The sequence below is a fragment of the Gossypium hirsutum genome, chromosome D10, assembly GCF_007990345.1.
Source record: "Gossypium hirsutum isolate 1008001.06 chromosome D10, Gossypium_hirsutum_v2.1, whole genome shotgun sequence".
NCBI classification, from domain to species: domain Eukaryota; kingdom Viridiplantae; phylum Streptophyta; class Magnoliopsida; order Malvales; family Malvaceae; genus Gossypium; species Gossypium hirsutum.
Window position 1 is genome coordinate 64,406,665 of NC_053446.1, and position 22,308 is coordinate 64,428,972.

General features: G+C 36.8%; 3 protein-coding genes across 5 annotated transcripts; 2 read left to right on the forward strand and 1 right to left on the reverse strand.

Moving 5' to 3' along the window:
- Positions 1–1,050: 1,050 nt before the first annotated feature.
- Positions 1,051–21,695, forward strand: LOC107943598 (probable disease resistance protein At4g27220). Of its 3 annotated transcripts, XR_005919914.1 has the most exons (7): positions 1,051–3,868; positions 4,239–4,610; positions 4,735–5,187; positions 6,201–6,988; positions 7,159–7,641; positions 14,281–14,762; positions 14,880–15,021. XR_005919914.1 is itself a non-coding variant. In XM_041103608.1 (5 exons), the coding sequence occupies exons 1-5, from the start codon at positions 1,253–1,255 to the stop codon at positions 6,436–6,438; spliced, it is 3,582 nt and encodes a 1,193-aa protein (XP_040959542.1). In that variant the 5' UTR covers positions 1,053–1,252; the 3' UTR covers positions 6,439–6,569. The 3 variants fall into 3 exon arrangements, 1 of the variants encoding a protein (XP_040959542.1); XR_005919915.1 differs by lacking the exons at positions 14,281–14,762; positions 14,880–15,021 and adding an exon at positions 21,431–21,695; XM_041103608.1 differs by lacking the exons at positions 7,159–7,641; positions 14,281–14,762; positions 14,880–15,021 and having other exon boundaries at positions 1,053–3,868; positions 6,201–6,293; positions 6,391–6,569.
- On the reverse strand, positions 11,012–12,052 carry LOC107943601 (uncharacterized). Its single transcript, XM_016877374.1, has 2 exons — positions 11,710–12,052; positions 11,012–11,667 (listed from the first exon to the last, which is right to left on the reverse strand). Exons 1-2 carry the CDS (start codon positions 12,050–12,052, stop codon positions 11,012–11,014), a joined length of 999 nt encoding a protein of 332 aa, XP_016732863.1.
- Positions 14,043–16,336, forward strand: LOC107943600 (probable disease resistance protein At1g61190). Its single transcript, XM_016877373.2, has 5 exons — positions 14,043–14,057; positions 14,281–14,490; positions 14,880–15,227; positions 15,392–16,153; positions 16,280–16,336. Exons 1-5 carry the CDS (start codon positions 14,043–14,045, stop codon positions 16,334–16,336), a joined length of 1,392 nt encoding a protein of 463 aa, XP_016732862.2.
- Positions 21,696–22,308: the final 613 nt, after the last annotated feature.

Genomic DNA, 22,308 nt, shown 5'->3' on the forward strand with positions numbered 1-22,308 from the left:
AAATGTTAGTCGAAAGTCTCCCAGGATACAATAACAAAAGTGATCAAAGTAGTAAACGAACGAATTTTGCCTTTTTCTATCACAAGAATGTTTGAAAACAGAGAGGAAAAGGAAGAGTTTTTAAATGAACAGAATTTTGGCATAAAAAATTATTTGAATGTGTGTTTAATCCTCCAGAATACACAACCTTTTATAGGCATTTAGGATAACGAGCAAAAAATCAATTTGATTTAAAAATTAAATCAAATCAGATACTGTCCATATATAAGCAGATTATGTCTACTGAGGAAAAATAAATTCGTGTTGGGCATAAAATATCCGCAAGGGTTAAAATATCCGCATGGGCCCGACCGGTCCAAACATTTCGCGTTGTCCACGTCATGCAGGTGCACTCAACCCCATTAGATTTGGACCTACACCCCCCTTACGCTTGAGACAATGTTACAAGCTTCGTTATTCAATTATTTTTAAAGAGAGTTCACATACATAAGCACATTGGTATTTAACCAATGTGGGATCTGAGCCTTTACTTTTTCTCAACAATATTTTCAAGTAGCTTACTTTGAGCATCAATTTCTCATTCACCACTCAACCATTTTGAGCATATGATATACTATTGTAAAGGTCTCATGGAGTAGAATATGAAACCATAAAATTATGATTCAACTCTCCACTTTTAACTATTGAGAATATGCCTCAAAGTTTCCATAAAAGTAATTCTTCCAACAATATTTTTAGACTCCATCAATAAGGTCAAGAGATTGACAAGTGTTTTATAAGAGTATAGTAAAATATAAAAAAAATTAAAAATTTTAAAAAAGAGACACTTAAACTTTTTAAAATGGCTTGTGGAATAAAAAAATATTGCTAGTATACCAAATAATCACCCATAAATTATTGCTTTAATCAAAATATAAGAAATAGGTATAATTTTGAATTAGTTTAAATTAATTTAAAAGAAATTTAATTTCATGATAAAAAATTTATATTTCAAAATAATTAGAAAGATTTAATTTTTAAATAATAATTAAAAAAATTTAAAAGATGTGTTGTAAAAATATTCAAAGTGTAAAAAGACAATTTATTCCTTCAATGCTTAGGAAAAAGTATTCCTTAAAAAAAGATAATTATTAGAAAATATCAGTAGATATATGTCTATATTAATAAATAATTATCTATTAACAAAATAACTTTATTTGTCATAAAAGTAACATTAAGCACATATTTATAATTTTAAAATTTTAACCCTTCAATGGTAGTTAAGATTATGCAAATGAGTTTTCTTTTTCTTTTCTTTTTTTTAAAATATAAGATAATTCAAGTTTTGGTCTTCGTTGTCGCTGTGGTTATTCAGTTTGCTCTCTCAATGGAGTTTGTTATTGCCATCGTTGGCTCTATTGTCGCTAAAGCTGTAGAGAATACGATCTCTCCTATCAAAAACCATGTCAAATACCTTTCCAATCATCAGAAATATGTTGAGACCCTCAAGAACCGAGCTAATAGGCTGAAAGATGCAAGGGACGGAGTACAGAATTCTGTTGATACAGCTAAACGAAACGGTGAGGAGATCGCAGGTGATGTTGACAAATGGCTGTCTGCAGTCGACGAAAAGATCCTTGAACAAGTAGAGAAAGTGATGCAAGATGAAGAAAAAGCAAAGAAAAAGTGTTTCATTGGTTTGTGTACCAATTTCAGGACTCGTTACAAGCTTAGCCTGAAAGCTGAAGAGGAGGCAAAGGCTGTTGCCGAGCTACTTGAACATGGCAAGTTTGAAAGGGTTTCCTATCGTGCAGCTCTGCAAGGTATCGTGGTTGCACCAGTTAAAGGTTATGAGGAATTCGAGTCAAGAACGTCGATTTTGAACGGAATAATGGAGGCACTAAAAGATGATAGCGTCAGCGTTGTTGGGGTGCATGGTATGGGTGGGATTGGAAAAACAACGCTGGTCAAAGAAATTGCTAGAAAGGTAAAGGGCAAGTTGTTTGATTCGGTTGTCATAGCAACCGTAACTCAAGCCATCGATATTGAGAAGATTCAGAACCAAATTGCAGACTTCTTGGGCTTGCAATTTGAGGAACAGAGTATGGTTGGAAAGGCATTTCGACTACGAGAAAGATTGAAGGAAGAGGAGAGGATTCTTGTTGTCTTGGATGACATTTGGGGAAAGGTTGATATTGAGGAAGTAGGGATTCCTTTGGGAGATGAACACAAGGGCAGCAAATTACTATTAACTTCTAGAGAGCTCAATGTTTTATCAAATGGGATGGATGCTCAGAAAAAATTTCCCATTGGGTTTTTAAATGAAAAGGAAGCCTGGGACCTGTTCAAGAAGAAGGCTGGCGACTGTGATGAAAGTTGCGATTTGAAGCCTATAGCTATGGAGGTAGCCAACAAATGTGCAGGACTACCGATAGCCATTGCGACAGTTGCAGGGGCTTTGAGAAACAAAAGATTGTTTGAATGGAAGAATGCTTTACGAGAACTGGAGAGGCATTCGTCAAGCAACTTCATGGGGATAGCTGCGGCATATTCAGCTATAGAGTGGAGTTTTAATTATTTAGAAAGCGAGGAAGTTAAGCTGACTTTCTTGCTTTGCAGTGTAATAGGCCATAATGGTCTCGTTGAGGACTTGGTAAGATATACTCTAGGTTTGGGTTTATTTGATGGTGTCCACACTATGGAAGAAGCTAGAAATAAAGTATTGACGGTTGTGGCTAATCTCAAAGCGTCTGCCTTGTTGCTTGATAGTTATAATGATAAGCGCTTTGATATCCATGATGTTGTTTGGGATGCTGCTATAGCTATCGCATTGAAGGACTACCGTATGCTTGTTTTGAGAGATCATGCTCCAAAGGAGTGGTCCGATAAGGAGAAAATGAAGACGTGGAATGTGATCAGCTTACGTTGTCCTCAGATTATAGCTAACCTTCCTAAGGAGATGGAGTGTTCAGGACTTTCCTTTTTCCGTATGGCCTATGATGGCGCGGTTAAAATTCCTCCCAATTTTTTCAAACAAACCGAAGACCTCAAAGTCTTAGATTTGTTCGGAATGCAGTTTCCATCCCTACCTGAATCAATTATTCACCTCACGGACCTTCGCATGTTGTGTCTAAAAGAATGTGCAGTTGATGACATCACCATCCTTGGAGAGCTCAAGAATTTAGAAATCCTCGACCTTTCTAAGTCAGGTATCAAAGAATTACCTAAGGAGATGGCACAATTGACTCAATTAAGGTTGTTAGATTTGCGTTGGTGTAGAGAACTCAAAATCATCCCACCGAATATCTTATCAGGTTTGTCTAAATTAGAAGAATTATATATGAGGGGGAGCTTTGTTGAATGGGAGAAGGGAGGAATAGTTGAAAATGAGAGGAAAAATGCAAGCCTTGATGAATTAAACAATTTGCCTTGTCTAACTACTTTATATGTTCATATTCTTGATGTCCAAATGATACCAAAACACCGGTTTGTTGAAACATTAGACAGATTCAAGATTTTCGTAGGTAATTATGGAGCATATAATTGTTTCCATAATTATGAATCTCCGAAAACATTGAAGCTCATGTTATATACAAACATTGATTTGGACAATGGGATGAAAATGTTGTTGATAAAGACAGAAGATTTGTGCCTAGAGGGACTTGAAGGCGTCAAGAATGTATTTGTGGAGTTAAATAATGGGAAAGATCTTCCAAATTTAAAGAGACTTCATGTCAAAAATGGTAGGCATGTCCAATATATCAAAACGAACAAAATTGGATTTTCTGAATTATGCTTCATCAAACTTGAAAATCTACCGCAACTCGTTAGCTTTTGCTCTCCAGACGAAAGGTGTTCCACTAAGCCCTTACTACTTTTCAATAAACAGGTATTTGTTTGGCTTTACTTATATTTTCTTATACAACTTTTATTTATATGCCCATTAATACTTCTAATAATAGAAATAAATAATATTGTGCAATGATTTTTTTGGAGCTAAAAAATAAATTTCAAATCCAAAACAAATGAAAATTTAATTTTTAATCCAAATCGATTGAAAGTACAAAATCAATTCAATAAACTAAATTTAAACCCAACAATTTTTTTTAATTCTTAAAATGAAATTTGAGCCCCCAAATTGAACTAAAATTATCTTTAAAATTGAAAATCATATTTTCAAATTATGTTACATACTACCTTTATTTTAAAAGAATTGTGTGTAAATATGTGCAATTTATTTTCCCTCAATCGAAAACCAGACATGTCATTGGATTACGAATTTGAGGAGGTTGATCATCAAAGGATGCGGCAAGTTGGAGCATCTGTTATCACCCTCTCTCGCTGGAAGTCTGGTGCAGCTCCAATACTTTCAGATAGAGGATTGCAAGTGCTTAAGGGACATAATACTTACAGAGGAAATTGAAGAAGAAAGGAAAGATGTGATTTGTTTCCCTCGATTAAACTCCCTGCATATAGTGGGTCTTCCAAACCTCATCTTCTTCAACTCAGGAAACCACAATATTGAGTTCCCATTGTTGAAAGTGCTAAAGATTCAGCGTTGCCCCAAGTTAATAGAATTCATTAGTCAGAATAGTAATCAGTCCGGCATGCACGCTCTCTTCAGTGAGAAGGTGATTTATTTCATTAGTCTTACACTCTTGCATAAATCTGTTGATTTGTCCTTGTTTTTTTTTTCTGCCTTCATTATTTGAGTTAACCTTATTATGGGCATGGATTATATATATATATGAATAGATTGCAGTTCCAAGCTTGGAAGACATGAATATCTCTAACTTGAGTAATGTGAAGATGATATTTTATAATGACCTAGCACCAGATTCCTTTAAAAATCTACAAAAAATAAGTGTTTGGGGATGTGGGAGTTTGAAAAATCTATTTCCAGTATCAATAGCCAAAGATCTTCCACAACTTGAACATTTACGCATCACTGATTGTGGAGTTGAGGAGATTGTATCGAAAGGGGATGGAGTGGAGGAGCAGCCTGTGAGGTTTGAGTTTCCGCAAGTGTCTTACCTTGAGGTTAGTGGGGTAGAAAAGCTCAAATGTTTCTATGAAGGGCAACATACAATAGTCTGGCCGATGTTGAAAAAATTGACAACAGATAGTTCTGCTTTGCTAAAGATAGTGGCATCGGAACATCTTAGATTAATCCAAGGAAATGAGCAGCCAGTTTTGCTGGTTGAAGAGGTAAGTATATCATTACAACTATATTTCTTTTTATGATTTAAACCACTGCGACAAGCATCTCAAGTTTATATTTTGTTTGATTTGAAGTTTTTTTTCATATTTTTGAATTTTTAATATGTATATTTTAATTTTTTTTGTTACATTTATAATTATTTTTTTCAATTTTTAAAAACAAGACTTAATAAATATAATAGGTAAATATTGAGTGTTAATCTTGATTTTTTAGAATGTAGTTCAATTTGATAAAATGTATAAATATTGAGGTTTAAATTTATTATTATGAAAAAAAAATGCTACATTAGCATCCTGTTAGGGACTTTGCAGCCTAGCAATTAAGATATTTAATTTCTCTAGCAACAGTGATTAAATTGAAATTTTAGTTGTTTTTAAGTGACCAAAATGAAAATATTTTAAGAATTAAGTGACTGTATATGTGGGTCAAAACTAAATAGAACGTTTAGTTTGCTAAAAAAAATGGCCACTCAATAAAAAGTCAAAATTTTAAAAGTTAATTACCCTGGACATCTCAAACTATGACCTTCATTTTAAATTAGTCCCAAAATTTAAAACATTCTAATTACATCCTTAAACTATTGAGGTTATATCAATTAGGTCTTTTTTTATTAAATTCGTTAATTTAACCATCAAATTAAGTCAGTCTAATATTTTAAAACCTTGGTGTTTTATCTACACTGTTCTGCTTATATTTTTTTATCATAGAAATATATATATATAACAATGGTTGTTTATCTGTTTTAATCTAGATTTGCTACTCTTCTTTCGGCTTTCATGTTGTGTAATTTTTATCAGTTTTTATTCTCAAGGTATTGTGTTTTCTTAAAACAAAAAAATCATCTACTCTGGATTCATTTGATTTAATATTGATTTTGTTGGGATTTAATCATCAAAATCAAACACTAAAATTGTAAATCTTTTTTGTTTGTTTGTTTGTTTATTTAAAGCATATACATCAACATTGAGCCTAACTTGTATATATTTAATTGGTTTCCAAGGTCATTCCCAAATTAGAGGAACTTGAGTTACGAAATTTTGGTGATGTGGACCAATTTCCACCAGACTTGTTTCAACGTATTAAAGTTTTTGCAGTGAGTGGTGGCTCTCCATTTTCTTTATTTCCTTTCGTCCGAAGATTCTACAATCTGAAAAGACTTGAGGTTTCTAATTTTGATTTCAAACATGTAGTCCCTTGTAAAGGAGACGTCGAGACTCTCCCATCAATTAGAAATCTGAAATTGGTTTCTGCCAGAAATCTTAAGCATATTTGGAGGAAAGATTCGGAGCTTGACCATATTCTTTCTGATCTTCAAACACTCACAATTCACAATTGTGATGATTGGATAAACATTAGAGTCTTCTCATCATCTTTACAAAATCTCACAATTTTGAATGTGTCACTTTGTAAAATGATGACAAACTTAGTTACACCCTCAGTACTTAAGAATCTTGTGCAATTAACGACAATGATCGTAAGAGAGTGCACTAAAATGACAGAAATAGTGGGAAACGAGGGAGACTGTCATCAGACAATAGTTGTTAGTAAATTGAAATGTTTACAACTATGCAATTTGAAGAGCCTCACAAGCTTTTGTCCGTGGTATTACAACTTCGAGTTTCCTTGTTTGGAAGAATTAGTTGTGGAACATTGTCCTTGGTTAAAATCTTTTCTGAGGGAGTTTTAAGCACCCCACAATTACAGAGAATAAAACAGTCGCATTACCGTGAGAAATGGAGTTGGACAAGTGACCTTAATACCACCATACAACTGCTCAACACAGAAAAGGTACAAAGTTAATAAGTTCATAATGCTAGCTAGATTCCTCATGTCCTAATACAATTAATTTTATTACTACTTCAATAACCATTGAAGATTGTTAACCGTTATTTTGATTATTGTCTCCATTTTCTATTTATGATTGCTATCTAGTGGAATAATATCAGATTAATTTTTAGGATGGACTCTATGATTTCAACATCTCTGACACATTTCTGGAGTCGATAGAAATATGGACTAGAAACCCTCAAGAAATTTTGGTATTCAAAAACTTTAGCATCCTGCAGTTTTATAAATGTAGCAGCTTGAAGTACATATTTACTCCGTCTATGCTTTTGAGCCTCAATCTACTACGAAGGATAGAAGTGGAAGAATGCAGTTCAATGGAACAAGTAGTTAGGGAGGAGGAGGAAGCCATGACACATAAATTTACATTTCTGTCGCTACTCTCCGTAACAATTAAGTCGTGTTCCAACTCGACAAATTTCCATTTGGGAAGTCAAGCTCTTGAATTTCCAGAGCTGAGGAATATCACGATAGAGGAGTGTCCAAAAATGACTGCATTTTCTTCCTCAGTTTCAAGAGAGAGTGGTGATGCAAGTGAAAGCGTGGTTGGCGAAGGGGGCATCTATGATAACACTGCAACTTTTTTCAGCAATAAAGTAAGTTTGGTATTCAATATTTATCTGCACAACTTATTTCACATTTTCTTTTGATTTGATCAACATGAGTGTGTCTGGTCTATATATACATACTAGTGCTACACCTTATCAAAATTGAATATAATAAAATCCATATATTAATAAATAAGATATATTTAAAAAAAAGTTGAAGTTTAAAGTATAAATAAATTGTTGGAACAATGAACATATATAAAGGAAACAAAACAGTTTCTTGAGCTTTAAGGCTCGAGACTTGCAGAACAAACAATAACAGAATTAAGCATGTAAGAACCAAATGAAACTAAGATTGAGAGAGTATTGAATGAACAATTCTTAGAGGAATTTTCATTAACTGAAACAATGGCATAATGCCAATACATATACCAGACATGAGCTGGTCAAGGAAAACAATTTGATTACCTAAACATCACCTACTATCACTAAGTAACCTTAGAACTAATAAAACATAACTTGCACACTTAGTAAAGCTGTTTTTTCAGCTCAAACATTGACAAAAATTCATCAAGTGCAATGACAACTTGGTTCAAATCGAACTAAGTTACAAAATGTTGATCAAAGTAACAAAACTAAGCTAAAACAGCATTACCATCTTCAGCTGCAACATGCATGGCTCGGGCAGTTTCTGTTGCTGCATGTCAGCATGCTGGCCAGCTTCAACACTCCTCCTTGGCTTGCATGCTGCAAACTCCCAATCTCATTCTCAAATGCTCGAACCTTGATATACTAAGGGGCTTTGTCAGAATGTCAGCAAGTTGATCCTGAAAACTGCAATGAATCAGTTTCATCTCATTAGCTTATTCTATTTCCCTAACAAAATGAAACTTAACCTTGAAGTGCTTTATTCTTCCATGGAACACTGGATTCTTTGGAATTACAACAGCAGACTAGTTGTCACAGTTGATCTCTGTTGCTTTCCTTTGGTGTAAATTCAAGTCAGTCATGATCTTTCTTAGCCAAATGGCTTGGTTAACAGCATTAGCAGCTGCTACATACTCTGCCTTAGCTATTGACTGAGCAACTACTGTTTGCTTCTTTGAACTCCAACAAAAAATAGCTGAACCAATGGTAAACAGATACCCTGAGGTGTTTTTCATGTCATCTATCGATCCAGCCCAATCACATCTGCATATCCAAAAAGCTTCATGCTTTCAGCCTTGGTGAACATCATTCCAAAGCTCAGCGTACCTTTAATGTACCTGAGAACTCTTTTGGCAGCTTGGAAGTGCTTCACATTACAGCAATGCATGAATCTAGATATCAGACTTACATTAAACATAATATCTGGTCTGGTGGCAGTCAAATAGAGCAGGCATCCAATCAAGCTTCTGTAGGTTGATTTACAAACCTTTTCGAAATCACCTTGGCTTGACAGCTTCTCTCCAACAACAACTGGAGTGCTTGTTGCCTTACAGTTTAGCATGGAGAATTTGTTCAGAATCTTCAAGGTAAATGCCTTCTGACTTAGGAAGATCCCTGATTGAGTTTGAGACACTTCCATGCTAAGGAAGTAGCACATTTATCCTAAATTAGACATCTTAAACTTTTTCTCTATTTTTCCTTTCAAATCAACCAGCAATTCATGACTTTGACCTATCACAAGTAGGTCATCAACATACAAGGACACTACAAGCTGTGTTTCAATACCTTTCTTCTTCACATACAAGGTTGGCTCACTGATGCTTCTCTCGAACCCCAAGCTAGCCAGGTAGCTATCGATTCTATCATACTAGGCTTTTGGTGCCTGTTTTAAGCCATACAAGGCTTTCTTCAGTTTGTACATTTTGTCCTCTTCACCAACAACTTTGAAACCTTCAGGTTGCTCGATATAAATCTCTTCTTCAAGGAAACTATTGAGAAAAGCTAACTTTACATCGAGCTGATGTATTTTCCACTGCTTTTGTGTAGCCAAAGCAACCAGCAGCCTGATTGTGTCAAGTCTGGCTACTCGTGCAAATGTTTCAAAGTAGTTAATACCATACTTTTGACTGAATCCCTTCACTACCAGTCTTGCTTTCAGTTTGTTCAGAGTTCAATCAGCATTGTGCTTGGTTCGAAACACCAATTTCACTCCAATAATTTTCCTATTGACTAGTCTATCAACTAGCTCCCAGGTCTGGTTCTTTTGAATCATGTTCATTTCATCGAGCATAGCCTGTTTCCATCCTTGTTGAGCTTCAGCTTCTTCAAAACAACTTGGTTCAACTGCAGCCACTTCAGCTCTTTCATAAATTTCACTCAAAGGTCTGGTTTCCCTGATTGGTTCGTGATCAATATCCATTTCAGGACCATTTTGATCAGCTTCAGTCTAATCAGTTAGCAGATCTTCAGTAGCAACTTCTAGATCATTTTTATCCTAATTCCATCATGTCTTCTCATGAAACACACCCTTACTTACAAAGACTTCATTAGTTAAATGATCTAGGATCCTGTAGCCTTTCTTCACACTGCTATTGCCTACCAGGATACCTGGTTGTGCTTTCTTGGCTAATTTATCCCTCTTAACAGCTAAGACATGTGCATAGCATATGAAGCCAAGGACCCTCAGATCAACTAGTAATGGTTTGAACTGAAACCAGGCTTCAAATGGAGTTTTATGAGCCAATGCTTTTGTTGGCAGTCTGTTTTGAAGATATACAGTAGTGTTAACTACCTCAGCCCATAAGGTTTTTGGCAAATTCTTCTCAAACAACAGACATCTTACCATATCCATCAGGTTTCTATTTTTTCTTTCACTAACACCATTCTGTTGTGGTGTATAGGTGTTGGTAAGTTGATGCTTGATGCCTTTTTCATCATAGAAACTCTAAAACATTACTGAGGTATGCTCTGTCCCATTGTCTGACCTTAATGTCTTCAGCTTGCAACCTATTTCTGTTTCTGCTGCAAACTTGAACTTCTAAAATACTGAGGCCACTTCTGATTTTTGTTTTAAGAAGTAAATCCAACAATACCTCGAGTAATCATCAATAAAAAGAATGAAATACTTGCTACCATTCAAGGATGGTGTTTTCATAGGGCCACACACATCAGTATGAACCAACTGCAGTTTTTGTGAGGCTCTTTGGGCTTTGTTCAAGGGAAATGGCAGTCTGACCTGCTTTTCTAATTGACATACCTCACAAACATCCTCCTTCTCAACAGAATTGGTGAAATTTTCAACCAAAGCTTCTTTGGTTAGCTTAGCCAGTGAGTTGTAGTTGACATGGCCTAACTTCTTGTGCCACAGCTTGAATTCATCTAGTACTACTATGTAGGCACTGTCTGAGCTCTTATTCCAGTCTACTACAAAACTTCTATTAGCCATAGTTACTAACATAAGCTTAGATCCACTTGGATCACTGATCAGGCATTATTTGCCTTTGAACACAATTAAATAGCCCTTTTCTAGCAACTGAGCTATACTTAGCAAGTTTCTGTCAATTTCAGGTACAAACAAGACATTTGAGGCAAGTTTGTTACCTGTTGAAGTGTTAATCAGCACATCTCCTTTGCCTTCTGCCTTGATGAAGTGTCTATTTCCAACCTTCACCCTTGTTTTGAAGCTTCTGTCGATGCTCTTGAAGATTGCAGCATTAGAAGTCATATGGTTTGTGCAACCACTGTCTATCAGCCACCCTTTTATGACTTTTCCTTTGGCAGCTGAGCAAGACACTACAAAGACTTGCTCTTCCTGGTCACTACCTTGTTTTTCCACTTGAGCTTCAGCTTTTGGCTGTTGAGGTTGACTTTGTCTCAGCTTGCCTTTGTTTCTACAAACTTTCTTAGAGTGACCCATCTTTTTGTAGACTTTGCACTGCACATCAGGCCTAAACCAACAATTTTCAGTTGGATGACTGAGTCTTTTGTAGTATGGGCAAAGTGGATATCTCCTTCCTACTCTATCTCTTCTAGGCTTGTTGAGCCAGACTTTTCTCCATTTATTGCCAGAGAAGCTTGAGACAGGTTTGCTCTTGGCTTGAAAGGTACCTTCTTGATGCTCCTCTTGTCTTCTAGCCCTTCTTTGCTCTTATGCATAAAGAGCATTGATCAGCTCAGTTAAAGAGATACTTATCAAATCTCTTGAATCTTCAAGGGATGAGACCTTGGCTTTATATCTCTCGGGTAAAGTTGAGATAACCTTTTCTACAATTCTTGCTTCACTAAACTGGTCCTCAAGCAATCTAATGCTGTTCACTATAGCCATGATTTTGTTTGAATACTGCTTCACTATTTCTTCCTCCTTCATCTTCAAGTTTTCAAAGTCCCTTCTCAAAGTCAGTAGCTGTCGCTGTCTTATTCTTTCAGTCCCTTGAAACTCTTCCTTTAGCTTATCCCAGGCTTGCTTTGGTGACTCACAAATTATGATTCTTGTGAAAATCACATCAGACACACTGTTTTGAATGCAAGACATAGCCTTGTGTCTCTTAGTTCATTCATTTGCATGCTGCCTGATCTAAGCCATTATAGGATTGGCTCTTAGAGGTGCTAGTTCAAAATCTGAGTTAACAACTTCCCACAAGTCAAATGCCTGCAGGAAGGTATTCGTTTCACTACCTAAATGTGGTAGTTTTCACCATTGAACGCTGGTGGTAGAGCTGGTGAGAATCTAGATGAAGACATGGTTCTTGGACTTGAAGAATGATAGGTCCATTGAGAAACAGGCTCTAGATACCAACTGTTGGAACAATGAACAAAGATAAAGGAAACAAAACAATTTCTTGAGCTTTAAGGCTCGAGACTTGCAGAACAAACAATAACTAAATTAAACAATTAAGAACCAAATGAAACTAAGATTGAGAAAGTATTGAATGAAAAATTCTTAGAGGAATTTTTATTAACTAAAACAATGACATAATGCCAATACAGATGCCAGACATGAGCTGGTCAAGGAAAATAATTTGATTACCTAAACATCACCTAGTACCACTAAGTAACCTTGAAACTAATAAAACATAACTTGCACACTTAGTAAAGTTGTTTTATCAGTTATTTTATCAGCTCAAACATTGACAAAATTTCATCAAGTACAGTGACAACTTGGTTCAAATCAAACTAAGTTACAAAATGTTGATCAAAGTAACAAAACTAAGCTAAAACAGCAGCACCATCTTCAGCTGCAACATGCATGGCTCGGGCAATTTCTATTGCTTCATGTCAGCATGCTGGCTAGCTTCAACGTAAATATATAAAATAAGAATTGAAAGGAAAACTTAAAGTTAAATACTAATAAACAATAAGAATTTAAGAGAAGTTTTAAATTAAATACTAATAGACAATAAATAATAAAATAATAATAGAAAAAAGAAAACTAATCTTCCTTTATTTTAATTTGTTGGTGTATAAGATGGAGATAATTGTGGAAGACCTTCACAAAGGTCATTTGAGATCAAAGGAGAAGAAGCAAGAAAACAAAAGGTTAGGAGTTTGAAGAAGAAAGAACCAAATATATAGAGGAGAATTGAAGTGAGAGGTAGATGGGTTTTATTTAAAGATTTAGTGCTTTTTTTTTAATTTCATATATAGAAAAAATCATTGAAAGAAAAAAAATGTTCAATATAATTATTTAAATTTACTTGTCGGGTTTTTATAAAAGTAACTCAAATTTTTGATTAATTATGAAAATGACTCAATTTAAAAATTATGTACATAAATTATTCGATTTCTATAGTGTTTTTCAGTGCCGCCAGACACAATGGCTGCACCGACCTACCATCATTCACTAATGATTGTATTTTATTTAAAAATAATAGTTTTTTAGTAGTGCCGTTGGAAAAACTGGCGGTATCAAACTGAAGTGTGATTATATAAAATGTTCATAGGCTTGACGAAGTAATTACCCTTTTTTAATTAGCGAAAAAAGGGGTCTTCGTGTGAATATGGGGCACCAAACTAAATGCTCTTCATCTTTTGGTCTATTTGCATATTAGGTCTATCCCCTTTTAAAATTAAATTTAAATAACACTTAAGAAATATAAGAATAACAAAAATAAACCATTCTCATTTTTTTTTATAAAATTCTTATTTAAGTTACCCAAATATACCCCTCACACAATTTCCTCAAGTTTATCTAAATTCAAGCATTCTCATTTCATTCCCTAGTATATTTAAATTTAGATAAACTTAAGGAAATTTTTTGAGGAATATATTTGGGTAATTTGAATAAGAAGTGCTATTTAAATCTAATTTTAAAAGAGGACAAATGTAACATGAAAATAGGTCAAAAGTTGAAAAACATTTAATTTGGTTCAGATACGAACGACAACCCTTTTTCAACCAATCTAAAAATGTTAACCGCTTCAAAGGATCCCTGCACATTTTATATAGCCACATTCAGTCTGGTGCCGTCAATTTATTAGGCAACACCACTACAATTTTTTTAAAAAAGCAATCATTGGCTGATGATGGGGGCCGATGCAGTAAGCACTATAGAAATCAAGTCATTTACGAACATGATTTTTAAGTTGGATCATTTTCGTAATTAACCAAAAAAATTTGGTTACTTTTAACTGTCTAGTTGATGTGTGAATATTAACCTTTGGATCAGTTTATAAATCTTCATACTCATCTACTCATTTTGATTGTCTTTCAAAGTACAGAAGGAAGAGTGATACTATCTTATAATGATATTTATGTCAACAGGTTGTCATTCCTAGTCTGGAGCGTCTGGATTTGTCCTCTATCAACATTCATAAGATATGGCACCACTCATCCTCCCCATCTATGGGATACCTAAATTTCTTGAAGGTGAAGAGGTGTCACAATTTGAAATACATGCTCCCGTCTTTCTTAGCAAAAGATCTTGTGCAACTCCGATTCCTTCGAATTTTGGACTGTAATATGATGGAACAAGTAATATTCACGGATGGATTGGTTGAGGAACATCAAGGGAGGAATCAGATGTTTTTCTCTAACTAGAATTGCTGTGGCTAAAACACCTTCCCAAACTCACAAGCTTGTCCTTTGAAAATTACTTTGAATTTCACTGTTTGGAATATTTAGTACTAACAAATTGTCCATTGCTAAAAACCACTAAATGTGTATCCGAAGATAAACCTGAAATTGGCCAACATGTACAAGCAAGTAACTTGGAGGTTCATAACTCATCTCTCCTCAATGAGAAGGTCATTTCCTCACGGATTCTCCTTTTAATTTATGTTACTTCGATTGATCTTATTCATTTGAAGTTCTTTCTTTTTCATACATATTTCAGTTATTAACCTAATGAAATGATTTATTAGGTTGTTTTCCCTAGTTTGAAGAGGCTGCAGATTCAAAATTGTGATTTGTTAGAAGAAATTATTGAGCTGCAAGGACTCATTGCTGATGAGTCACAGTCAACATCAGCTGCTCAATCTATTGTGACTGAAACAGTGATGACCAAGTTTGTATTTCCCGAACTAATATACCTTAGATTGTGTAAGGTGCCACGATTGAAAAGTTTCTACTCTAGGATGCATACCACCCAGTGGCCTTCATTGAAACAAATGGACATTATTGAATGCCTCAAAGTACAGATATTTACTCCACAATGTCCTGAGAGTCAGGTTGGAATCTCAAACCAACAACCCTTGTTTTGCGTCAATGAGGTGAGCTCACGAACAGTTTCATATTCCATGATCATTACTTGAGATTACCTATAAAATGCTTTTTGAAAAAGCTAATATTCTCTCCTCTTTTAATTTTATGAGAGTCTAGTTCTTACCAATTTAAAACTCTTTCATCGATGTCCAATATATTCATTGACATCCAGGACACTTTCCTTGTATTAGAAGAACTAACACTGAAGACGAATGATATGGTGAAGAGGATATGTGATGGACAGCTCTCATTGCAGTGTTTCCAAAATCTTAATGCTCTTAACCTTCATTGCTTTCGTAAGAGGTCAACTACACTTCCATATTGCTTTATTCGGTCGCTACCAAAGCTTCAGAAGCTTGTTATAAACAATGCTTCCATTTCTGAAATAGTCCGGTCTAAAGGACTTATCGAAGAGGAAAGGCACACATCGGTATTCTATCATTTAAAGGACTTAAGGTTGTCTCAACTTCAAGAGTTGTCGTTAAATACTTTTAAACCATCTTTGCTGTCTTTCAAAAATCTAACAACACTGGAAGTTTCGAGATGCCATGGGTTCATCAATTTAATCGCATGCTCAACAGCTAAGTGCCTGACGCTACTGGAAAGATTGAGCATAGATGATTATGAGATGATAGAGGAAATCATAGCGTGTGAGGCTGAAGAAATACAAGGCGGCATTGTATTTCCCAAACTGAAGTATTTGCAACTAAGTTGTCTGCCATGTCTAGCAAGCTTTTCCTTGGCCCATCACTCGTTGGAATTCCCAGTCTTACAAATGGTGAAGGTGACAAAGTGTCCCAAAATGAGGAATTTCTGCCAAGGAGATTTAAGCACACCAAGGCTGGAACAAATGCACTTAACAAGAGATAAGAAAGGTGAACTGCAGTGGGAAGGCTGCTTTAACACTACTATAAAACATATGTTCGATGAAATGGTACTAATCATTCAAAGGATTTAAATTCTTGTGTTTTTAATAACGTAACAATATGTAAAATATTATTTGGTGCATTTGCATACATAGTTAATTGAACAATTCTTGGTTTCTTTTGATCATGCACAGAATGTGCAAAATTCTCAGGTGACGGAGGTTTCTGATCAGTTGCCCAAGCTAGAATAAGGAAATATGTTTGGGTGCTTATGAGACAAGGTCAGTTTCGTTTCAATTCAAAACAAATGGTAATTGACTCCTCTATTTTCATCATAGCTTAACCAATGCTTTATAAAGTGTTGGTGCTGTAACTGAAACTAACAGACTCAGCACAGACTTGTCGAGCAAGTCTCGAGACTTGCTGAGTAAACAAGAGAATTCGAGCAAAAGAAAAGAAGAAAAACTAAGAAAAATGAAGAGGAAAATTGATGAACAAACTGAACTTCATTCATAAATTGAATAATTGCACAATGCCAATACATAAACCAGGCACTAAGCTTGTCAAAAACAATAAGTAATTACCTAAACATCACCTACCTCCACTAATTACATGGAAACTTGAAATTTTGGCTTGTAAACTTATACAAAGTTGTGTTTACAGCTCATACATAAGCTAATTACATCAGTCAACAACCTAACTTAGTTAGAAATGAACTAAGATTACATTTCATTGACTAGGAATTACAAAATAAACAAAATAAGCTTGCATCAGCAGCTCCTGCATGTCTTGGTCTTCATGGCCTGCATGCTGTCGAGTTTGCTGCATGCTGAACCAACTTCATCACTCCTCCTTGGTTTGCATGGAGCAAACACCTAGCTTCTTTCTTAGACATTCGAACCTTGTGACACTAAGGGCTTTGGTTAAAATGTCTGCAAGTTGATCCTCTGAATTACAGTGGATCAGCTTTACTTCCTGAGCTTGCTCCATTTCTCGAACAACATGCAACTTGATGCTGAAATGTTTTGTTCTTCCATGGAACACTGGATTTTTAGCAATTGCTACTGCAGATTGGTTGTCACAGAAGATCTCAGTAGCTTCCTTTTGATGCACATTCAAGTCAGCCAAGATTTTCCTTAGCCATATGGCTTGGTTGACAGCACTTGCTGCTGCCACATACTCTGCTTCAGCAGTAGGTTGAGCCACTAGACTTTGCTTCTTCGAGCTCCAGCAAAACATGGCTGATCCAAGGTTAAAAGCATACCCTGAGGTGCTTTTCATGTCATCTATCGAGCCTGCCCAGTCACTATCAGTGTAGCCAACCAGCTTCAGATTGCCTTCTTTGCTATACTTCAAACCATAGTTTAAAGTGCCTTTGACATATCTCAGCACTCTTTTTGCAGCTTGAAAATGCTTTTCATTACAGCAATGCAGGAATCTTGAGAGCAATCCTACAGCATACATGATGTCTAGTCTAGTGGCAGTCAAGTATAGCAAACAACCAACTAGACTCCTGTAGGTTGTTTCATATACTTTCTCAAAAACACCTTGGCTCGATAGTTTTTCTCCAACAGCAACAGGTGTTTTAGTTGCCTTGCTATTTTGCATGGAGAACTTGGTCAGAATTTTTGTGGCAAAGCTTCTCTGGCTTAGAAATATCTCATTTTGTGCTTGAAACACCTCCATTCCAAGAAAATAAGACATCTCCCCAAGATCAGACATTTCAAACACTTCCTGCATCTTGGTTTTGAAATCAACCAGCACTGCTCGATTTCCTCTTGTCACCAGTAGGTCATCAACATATAGGGACACAATGAGTTGTGTTTGTGTCCCTTGCTTTTTGACATACAGTGTTGGCTCACTCTTGCTTCTATCGAATCCCAAATCAGTCAAGTAGCCATCGATTCTGCTGTACCAGGCCCTTGGAGCCTGTTTTAAGCCATATAGGGCCTTCTTCAGTTTGTATCGACCATATGATCTCTGCCAGCTATTTCAAACCCTTGTGGTTGTTCAACATAGATGTCTTCATCTAAGAAACCATTCAGAAAGGCTGATTTCACATTAAGTTGATGGATTTTCCATTCGAGCTGTGCTGCTAAGGCAATCAGCAGTCTGATGGTGTCGAGCCTAGCCACTGGTGCAAAGGTCTCCAGGTAGTCCAAGCCATACCTCTGACTGAACCCCTTGACAACTAGCCTTGCTTTCAGCTTGTTCAAGGTACCATCAGCATTCTGCTTGGCTTTGTACACCCATTTCACCCCAATCACCTTCCTTTTGACTGGCCTTTCAACCAATTCCCAGGTCTGGTTCTTCTCAATCATGCTGATCTCCTCAGCCATTGCCTGCTTCCACCCTTGCTGAGCCTCAGCCTCTTCAAAGTTGTTTGGTTCAGCTATGGCTACATGAGCCCTTCCATAAATCTCAACCAATGGCCTTGTTCCTCTGACTGGTTCATCATCAATATCCATTTCAGGGACATTTTGGTCTGGCTCAGCTTGGTCTGCTGCAAGTTCTTCAGAAACTTCTTCAGGTTCATGTCTTTCCCAGTTCCAACATGACCTTTCATCAAATACCACATCCCTGCTTACTGACTTTTTGTTTGTTGAAGGATCTAAAATCCTATAGCCCTTCTTAACAGTGCTATAGCCCACCAAAACACCAGGTCGAGCCCTTTCAGACAATTTGTCCCTTTTAACAGCAGGTACATGTGCATAACAGATGCATCTAAAGACCTTCAGATGAACCAGTGATGGCTTGAAGCCAAACCAGGCCTCGAATGGGGTCTTTTGATCTAAAGCCTTGGTTGGAAGTCTATTTTGAATGTATGTTGCAGTGTTAACTGCTTCTGCCCATAGTGCTTTAGGCAGATTCTTCTGAATCATCAAGCACCTGGCCATATCCATCAAACTCCTATTCTTCCTTTCACTTACACCATTCTGCTGAGGTGTATATGTGTTGGTAAGTTGATGTTTGATGCCTGCCTTATCACAGAAGGCTTGGAACTGAGCTGAGGTGTACTCAGTCCCATTATCAGACCTTATGGTCTTCACCTTGCAGCCTGTTTCAGTCTCAGCAGTAGTTTTGAACTTCCAAAACACAGTGGCCACCTCTGATTTCTGTTTTAAGAAGTAAATCCAGCAATATCTCGAGAAATCATCAATGAACAGTATGAAATACCTATTTCCACTTAATGACTCAGTCTTCATAGGGCCACACACATCAGTATGCACCAGTTGGAGTTTTTCAGAGGCTCTCCAGGCTTGATTCGAGGGAAATGGGAGTCTGGCCTGCTTTCCTAGCTGACATACTTCACATACATCATCATGGTCCACTGAGTTGATGAAGTTTTCAGCCAGGTCTTCTCTGATCATTCGGGCCATCGATATGAAGTTGGCATGTCCCAGTCTTTGATGCCACAGCTTGGATTCATCTGAAGTGGCTGTGTAGGCAATGTCTGACTTCTTTGTCTAGTCAACTACAAAGCTCTTATCAGCCATGGGGACTGCCATCAGTTTGGATCCACTTGGATCACTGATTTCGCACTAGTGGTCTTTAAACACAACAGAATAACCTTTTTCCAACAACTGAGCTATGCTGAGCAGGTTTCTGTCAATTTCAGGCACCAACAACACATTTGAAATCACTTTGGTACCTGTAAGGGTGCATATCAGCACATCACCCTTGCCTTCAGCTTGAATAAAATGACCATTTCCTATCTTGACTTTAGTTCTGCAGCTTCTGTCTAAAGACTTGAAGATTGTAGCATCAGGTGTCATGTGGTTGGTGCATCCACTGTCTAGGAGCCAACCAGATGAAGACCTTTCCTGAGCAGCTGAGCATGACACAGCAAAGACTTGCTCCTCTTGGTCACTGTCCTCCTTAGCTACTCGAGCCTCAGCTTTCATCTGTTGAAACTGATTGTGCCTTGATTTGGCCTTGCTCTTGCAGACTCTCTCAACATGACCCTTCTTCTTACAATGCTGACACACAGCATCTGGATTGAACCAGCATTTTTCTTCTGAATGACCAGCCTTTCTGCAGTGCTTGCAAGTCTGACCTTCTCTCCTTGCAGCATCATTCTTTGGCTTGTCTCTCCAGGCCTTCTTGCCTTTATAGGCAGTGTTTGTTCTTGCCTGAAAGGCACCTTCTTGATGCTCCTCCAGTCTGCTTGCTCTTCTCTGCTCTTGAGCATATAGAGCATTGATCAACTCTGTCAGGGAGATGGTGGACAGGTCCCTTGAGTCCTCGAGAGATGAGATTTTTGCCTCATACCTCTCAGGCAGAGTTGCTATAACCTTCTCCACTATCCTAGCCTCATTGAACTGCTCTCCTAAGAGCCTGATGCTATTAACCACAGCCATAATCCTGTCAGAATATTGCTTGACAGTTTCTTCTTCCTTCATCTTCAAATTCTCGAAATCTCTCCTCAAGTTCAACAACTGTTGCTGCCTTGTCCTCACTGTCCCTTGAAACTCTTCCTGCAACTTGTCCCAGGCCTGTTTTGGTGATTCACAGGCCATAATCCTTGTGAAAATCACATCAGACACTGAGTTCTGGATGCAAGACATAGCCTTGTGCCTCTTGGTCCTTTCATTAGCATGCTGCCTGATCTGAGCCACTGTTGGATTAGCTCTAAGTGGCTCTGGTTCAACATCAGAGTTGACCACCTCCCACAGATCGAAAGCCTGCAGGTAGGTCTTCATTTTGACCACCCATATGTGATAGCCTTCTCCATTGAAGACTTGAGGTGCAGCTGGTGAAAAGCTTGATGAAGCCATGGATTTGTGTAACAGATCCCTTAAGAAATAGGCTCTAGATACCAATTGTTGGTGCTGTAACTGAAACTAATAGACTCAGCACAGACTTGTCGAGCAAGTCTCGAGACTTGCTGAGTAAACAAGAGAATTCGAGCAAAAGAAAAGAAGAAAAACTAAGAAAAATGAAGAGGAAAATTGATGAACAAACTGAACTTCATTCATAAATTGAATAATGGCACAATGCCAATACATAAACCAGGCACTAAGCTTGTCAAAAACAGTAAGTAATTACCTAAACATCACCTACCTCCACTAATTACATGGAAACTTGAAATTTTGGCTTGTAAACTTATACAAAGTTGTGTTTACAGCTCATACATAAGCTAATTACATCAGTCAACAACCTAACTTAGTTAGAAATGAACTAAGATTACATTTCATTGACTAGGAATTACAAAATAAACAAAATAAGCTTGCATCAGCAGCTCCTGCATGTCTTGGTCTTCATGGCCTGCATGCTGTCGAGTTTGCTGCATGCTGAACCAACTTCATCATAAAGTGACCATAGAGACGTCCTTTTCATTGTAGGTTGGGTTGCTCTACTGAAGCACGTGGCTGCAACTGTTCCATTTCACATTATAACCTCAATATTGAATTTCAAGTGCATCATGCATGGCATTGGGAACTACAAACATGTAAACTTCTACTAGTAAGGTTGACCCCTGTTTTAATATTCCAATTCTTCTTAAAGGTGGATGGATTTGCCAACTTTTGATGGTTACCTTATCAATGTCAGCTTGGGGTTTAGACGATGTGATTAAGATTGCTATACATATTGTGTTTGTGCTTGTTTCATCTTTCTTGTTCTCTGTAAAGATTATTCTGTACTTATTTCTGTGCAATCTCAGCTTTTTGATGAAAAGTTGAATCTAATAACTCCATTCCCAAGTTTCTCATATTCAACCTGACAAAAATATAAATGATAAAAATCCCATTTCTCTTCTAGTCAATAGGAGAAACAATCCAAAGCTAGAATAAAACAAACCAATGCCGTACCTAAATTGAATTATATCGCATGCATGCATGCATCAATTGTTCTGTAGTGAACAACTGTCACGTCATATTCAACTATGGCATCTCCATTCTTATTAAACCAAACTGTCTTTGCCAAAGCATAACTACGAGAAAATCGGAAAATTTTGCCACCACCGACAATCGGCATTCCAAAGCAACCCATAATCACGTTGAGAAGCGAAAGCATAGATCCCTTGAGCTCTTTCCACAAGTTCTGAAGTAGGCTCAAGTTTCTCTATCAATGGATCTTCTATCAATTTTATGTTGGGAGTTGTTTTTCCGCAAGTGGTGGGAACGTGCATCAATTAATTGCTTAAAAGTTAGGCTTGTAATTTACAATCAAGGCATCCATCATTTTCTTCATCCTGTTTAATGATTATTGGAGATAAATG

Excerpts from the sequence above, each read along its gene's own strand:
- LOC107943601 (XM_016877374.1), bottom strand. The coding sequence starts at position 12,052 with ATGTCTTGCATTCAAAACAGTGTGTCTGATGTGATTTTCACAAGAATC. Across the intron at positions 11,668-11,709 it reads AGATTCAAGAGATTTGATAA|AGCAAAGAAGGGCTAGAAGA; the intron begins GTATCTCTTTAA and ends TTTATGCATAAG.
- LOC107943600 (XM_016877373.2), top strand. Across the intron at positions 15,228-15,391 it reads CCTTGTTTTGCGTCAATGAG|GACACTTTCCTTGTATTAGA; the intron begins GTGAGCTCACGA and ends ATTGACATCCAG. Across the intron at positions 16,154-16,279 it reads AACATATGTTCGATGAAATG|AATGTGCAAAATTCTCAGGT; the intron begins GTACTAATCATT and ends GATCATGCACAG.
- LOC107943598 (XM_041103608.1), top strand. The coding sequence starts at position 1,253 with ATGGTAGTTAAGATTATGCAAATGAGTTTTCTTTTTCTTTTCTTTTTT. Across the intron at positions 4,611-4,734 it reads ACGCTCTCTTCAGTGAGAAG|ATTGCAGTTCCAAGCTTGGA; the intron begins GTGATTTATTTC and ends ATATATGAATAG. Across the intron at positions 6,294-6,390 it reads AACGTATTAAAGTTTTTGCA|TCCCTTGTAAAGGAGACGTC; the intron begins GTGAGTGGTGGC and ends TCAAACATGTAG.